The sequence below is a fragment of the Branchiostoma belcheri genome, unplaced genomic scaffold (assembly GCF_001625305.1).
Source record: "Branchiostoma belcheri isolate BF01 breed outbred unplaced genomic scaffold, Haploidv18h27 scaffold140, whole genome shotgun sequence".
NCBI lineage: Eukaryota > Metazoa > Chordata > Leptocardii > Amphioxiformes > Branchiostomatidae > Branchiostoma > Branchiostoma belcheri.
The window spans coordinates 547,728-553,565 of NW_017802825.1; the positions used below are offsets into that span (position 1 = coordinate 547,728).

The window sequence follows — 5,838 nt, forward strand, 5'->3', positions numbered from 1 at the left end:
CATTAAATCAAAGCCCTTTCTAGTCTCCTGTCTCCATATTTGTCTGTCATCCACGTTCCGGGATGGCAACAGACATCTTTGCCCATTTTCGGCATGTTGACCACTGTTAGAGGGCAACAAAATGTATTGTTTTTTTTTTTCCAAAATCAGGCGAAAATTAATGCGCGCGCTGATGTGATCATAACAAGTTACTTGCTATGGCCTTAATGTCACACATTGCAACTTTTCATAGAAATAAGGATACACCAAGCAATTCTTATAAATGACGTCCTCTGGAAACTCTAAATTTAACAGCGCGAAAAAAAAAGAAGAGCCAAAAAAGACGACAAGATCATTTGAAATATACTTAGAGACAAATGTTAGGGTACAAATTGAATGAGTGAGCACAAAGTAACAACCAACATCTCTCTCATTCGCCATGAAAGTAGCTATAAATCAATGAAACAGTAGTTATCGCCTTGTCGTGTTTCTTATGCTCATATTTTGCATAACGGGTTTTACGTTAATGTTACGATTTGCGGTACTCTCATAACTCTTTTGTCATAGAAACAGAATTTCTTTTGGGGGGGGGGGATCAATACGCTATCCAGTCATCCATGAAAATTACTTGTTGTGGCCTAAGCTGAAAAACCATTACATGCAGTTCGGCTGTACATTTTACTTTCTTATTTCAGTTTACATAAGTACATGGATGTTACCTTATCACGACGGCTTCCTTTCTGAACAGAATTATAGACTTAAGATCATTTTGTTTTAATTCGTTTATCAAAAAAACATACATACAATATATGCAATGTAATGAACAATCCCTTACACAATAATTTAACTCAAAACTGATCATAATAATAAGTGATCATAATGATAACAACCATAATAATAATAACAATAATAACAATAACTCACAACTGATCATAATAATAGCTGATGATAATAATAACAATGATCATAATAATAACCAAGATAACAATATATCTTAACTGATCATAATAATAACTAATAAGAAGATCAATTATAACCGTACAGCTAAAAAGGACATTAGAATTAGTTATTCTTGTGGACCAGTATCATGCATAGCCATAATGCACTTTTAACTTTGTTGTTTTCGAGTATTCCTGTTAGTCTGTTAGAGCTGGATTAAGTGTAAATAAGGCCATGTTGATTTGATTATATGAATGACATCCGTGCATAATGTTTCGTCCGTTTAAAAAAACGTTTTCGACCATACTGTAAATCGTACAAAATGAGCGAACATTAAGTCGTATGTTGCAGAAGAAGTATTGGAAAATGAAGAATCTATCCTTTTTTCACCACATATGTGTTTTAAGTCCTTTATGACCACATAGGTTTCATGATAAAGGAAACGTTTTTGCCAAACGCACGCTCGCGTCAGTTTTGGGGTTAAAATCAAATCAACATGGCCTAATGATGTAATACTCTGTTAGAGTAAGGCAGCCCAGGCATGTTCGAGTTCGGGCGTGTGTCTGCACGATGGCCCCAGACTTTTTTTCGAACCCGAATCATGTTCCGCCATGTTTGATCTGACGTCATTCGAACAGAACGCGTGTTTGATTCGGGGTCATCGGCGGTCATTTGTATGTATCCCTGTAAACCCGAAGTCACCCATTTCATTCACGGAATATGACTTAAACGGCCTTACCTGCAGTTGAAAACAACATTATTGATCTTTAGAGTACTCAATTTTATTGTACGTAATATCGTTTTCTTACTTAATTTGTCCGAGACTATGTTGCATAAATTTTGATCTATACCAAAATGTGTATTTCGAATCCAAAATCAAGGAGTAGCAAAACTAAAGTACCCTGTATTCAATGTGTTTCAAGTACTACTAAAACTGTTTGAAGTTTCTTCGCGGTTTCTATAGAATACTACTTTCCCATAAGCCTGGTCCGCCTTAACCCAACGGAGTAGTCAAGTGCATTTAACGATACAACTTTATGAGTAGTTATCCTTACTTTTGTGTATTAATCCAGTAGCATGGTGAATAAAGCATAGTCGGTTGCATGGAAGGTAAGAGATGTTGCATAATACAATTCCTTCTACAAGCCCTTTACATTTACGAAGGCCCAAAACAATTTTCCTAACTCTGACATCTCAGATTTCTTGTAGTAATCTTTTTTTGTCTGATAGATCATTTCGCATAACCCCGTCCCCCTTCCCCAACCGTGAGGTTTATTATAAGTACCTTCGCCTAGAAGGTGATGTTTTCAGAGGTGTGTGCGTGTTTCATTTCATTTATTTTATTTTACCAGCAGAATACACTCAGGTTACATTTAAAAAACCTGTTTTTCAGGTAGTGCTGGGCATACAAGTACAAATACTGACAAACATTATACATAACAAGAAACGGACATAATCCAAAATGACATACAGTATAACAAAGGAACTCATTCATTTTCCACTATACATTCATAACATCACAATCCCTGACTGAATTGTACCAGCCCCACTGTCTGACGTTGCTTAAGTGACAAGTTATTCCACAGTTGGGGGCCGTAGAATCTTAAGCTCCCCTTGTAGCCGTTCAAACTTGCTACAGGGCAGTTCAACAGATAAGGGTCCCAGTCCGCAAACAGTTTGACAGCCGTGCGAGTTCGAGCTCTTATGATCGGTGGAGACTTCCACCTGAACATGTCAGAGATGTACAGTGGAGCTTTACCTCGCACAGCATTGAAAACTGAAACAAGACTGAGTTTTTCTGTTCGATGTCTCAGAGACACCGGTCCCTGCCTCCGCTAACAGTTTGTCAACACACGCGCGCACACGCACGTGTGTGTGTGCGTGTGTGTGCGCGCGCGCGTGTGTGTGTGTATGCGTGTGTGTGCGTGTGCGCGCGTGTGTGTGTGCGTGTGTGTGTGTGTGTGTGCGTGTGTGTGTGTGTGTGTGCGTGTGTGTGTGTGTGTGCCCGTCTGTAAACATGATAACTTGAGAAGGCTTATGTGGATTGTCTTGATATTTGTTAGGTCACGTCAACATCACAGCAAAGGCAAATAGCACATTGGGATTCTTGAGGCGTAATCTGAGGGGGGCTAACAAGGAGGTAAGGAAACGGGCATACACATCACTAGTCAGACCTAAATTAGAATATGCGGCAGTAGTCTGGGATCCATAGTTTCGACAACACGCTCAAAGCAGTACACTAGTAGACAAATTAGAGGCAGTTCAAAGACGGGGGGTTAGGTTTATATCCAGGGACTACAGACATACTACAAGCGCCACACATCTCCGCACTACACTCGGCCTACCGACACTTCAGCAACGCAGACAAATAGCCCGCTTAGCACTCTTGTACAAATCCATTCATAACATGATAGCTATACCCATACACAATTATATAACACTAAACACACGCTCCACTAGAGCCCACTCCCATCGTTTTGTGGTACTCCCAACCAAGACAGAGGTACACAGAGGTAGCTTTTTCCCAAGAACGGTGCCAGAATGGAATAACCTCCCACAACATTTAGTATCAGTGAATTCAAACGGGGGCTGGCTCAATATTTGGGCCTTCCCCCCACCCAGAGTTAGTTATGTACCTTCCCAAGTGTGGCCACTCACATTTTTCATTTTGTTGTTGTTGTTATCACTTTTTGCACTATTTTGTGGGATTAGCCCAAATCACAAGTTTGTCTTTTTGTCTCGTCTTTTTTCTTTTCTGTACGCACCACCAGCACCACCGGCCGCGCTTGGGTCTGCACCTCCCAGTCCCTGAGCATGATGTCCCTCGCGGGACCTTGGCTCAGTAATTATATAAGATAAGATAACTAAAGATAAGGTGGGAAGCCCCCCCCCCCAACGGCTTGTTAAGGCACTGCAGCTGAACTTCTGGTTTCGGTATCTCATTATTTAGACATGCTAGGGTCACGAAACTTGGATGGTAGATGGCTCTTGTGCTGAGAAAGAATTGACGAGAGTTTGGGCTCCCTAGTATCTTTTCTCGAACTACAGGCGTGTTGTTTTATAATATTCAAAAGACGATATAACTCAAGAACCCGGTGACGAATCGTCATGATCTTCAGTATGTAGATAGTTTACGTGATGCTTGACAAAATTATGTGACATATTTGAAAATATATCATTTGCAAAACTTATAAGGAAATTATATAAATCAGCTGCATTCAATAATAGGACTATTGAAGCTTGTGACATATGTAATTGGGAATGGAATGAGAGAAACACATGCAGATATTGATCATGTACATGAAGACGTAATTTGCATAATAAATTGCTAAGAAAATGTCATAATGTCATATGGTAACCGTCTGGAACTTCATACTTGTGGTTTTTGAAAGTTAAGTGAAGGTGAATATAATCAAACATAACGTATTCAAATCAGAACCTCATTTGCATGATTTATGAGGAAATGTTAGAATGGCATTTTTGTTAAGATAAGGCTCTTTTGGGGGAGAATATGACTAACTAATAAAATTCATGCAAATGAGGATCCTACTTGCACAATCAGGGGAATAATATATAAATTATTTTTTGTCGCTTATAAAGATTTAAAACGTCATTTGGCGAAGGTATGAGATCGTGGAACTCTAGTTGTACTCTCTTTCCTTCTGTCAAGGTACGTAATTCAATAAACAATGACCATAGAATCAAGTGCCTAGACCATGTGAGCATTACTTGGATAGCGTCAACTTCTGGGGCAGAATGTCTGTGTTGGAACCAAGCCGGATGTACGCACAGCAAAAGGCACACAGACCGTCAGTGACTCGACTTCCTGGGCTATATCAAGAATCTGTTGGCGGACACTGAGGGTGACTCACGGCCGGAAGACATTACTGACAGATCGTCTCGTGGAAACGACTAGTCGTCGACTACAGCGCAGCCGGACGATGTTGATGATGAATTCAATGACATATACGACTGCACACATTCATTATCTAGTACTTTCCACCCCCTCATGCTGACGCAACATCCTGATGACTCTTTAGCTTTTATCGACATCTTTGTATGTAATGGTTCAGGAAGCCAGGAACTACATAAAAATTGGCAAAAGCGGCTTCCCGAGTCGCCATGGCTAGACTTCAAGTTGACTGTCAGGGTTTATAAACAGGCCAGGATTTACGGGTACATGTTTCATTTTCTACATCAGATTCTGTAATTTCGATTCTTTTATAAAAACACGAATTCAGAGAGACGCTATGAAATATCTAGAATTTTGTATTTTTTTTGCCTTTCGCAACCTAAGGTTCTCAGAAATCTTCCACCCTTCCGGCTGGTTCAAGCCAAGGCCGTGCTAGTGAGACATTGCTCCATGGCACACCATTCAGATTTGATTTTTTTTTTTGCCAAAGGCCATGCAATTATATGTGGCATACGAATTAGGCAAAGATGTAGTACTTCTTTTATGTATCGGTTTTACGCGCTTTTCTATTTAAATTTGCGCTTCTTCGGTGTGTAGGATTGGTATAAACGTCCGGTGCCAGGTACCACAAAACACAAACGGAAGTGACCGTTTTGACAGTGACGTCAGCCGCACGGTATATAATGACGTTGTAATTTCTAAGCGGAATACTTCCTTCTGGGCATAGTTACAGTTGGCAGCGTTTTCTTTGCCTACAAGGAAGCATTTCGCACCATGGCGTCGCGTTTTCTCAGTCTTCTGGTGTTACTTGTTACGTTCGTGTCCCTGCGCTCTGCCCAGTCGTCAGACGAGACATGTGTGTGTAGCCCGGTGGTGTATTGTGGGAATGGCGACGCACTTCGAGCAGAGCTAGAGAAACTCAAAATCGCAGTGGAGCAACTTTCCCAGAGAAGGACGTGTGGGTCTGAAGGTACGTTTACTATGACATGTCATAAAAGTTTTTTTAA

General features: G+C 40.5%; 1 protein-coding gene across 1 annotated transcript in view; it reads left to right on the forward strand.

Moving 5' to 3' along the window:
- Positions 1-5,436: 5,436 nt before the first annotated feature.
- Positions 5,437-5,838, forward strand: part of LOC109464786 (fibrinogen-like protein A) — a 7,067-nt gene continuing 6,665 nt past the window's right edge. Inside the window, exon 1 of the mRNA XM_019761859.1 lies at positions 5,437-5,801. Coding sequence (XP_019617418.1) covers positions 5,606-5,801 — 196 coding nt within the window. The 5' untranslated portion in view covers positions 5,437-5,605. The remainder of the gene's footprint in view (positions 5,802-5,838) is intronic.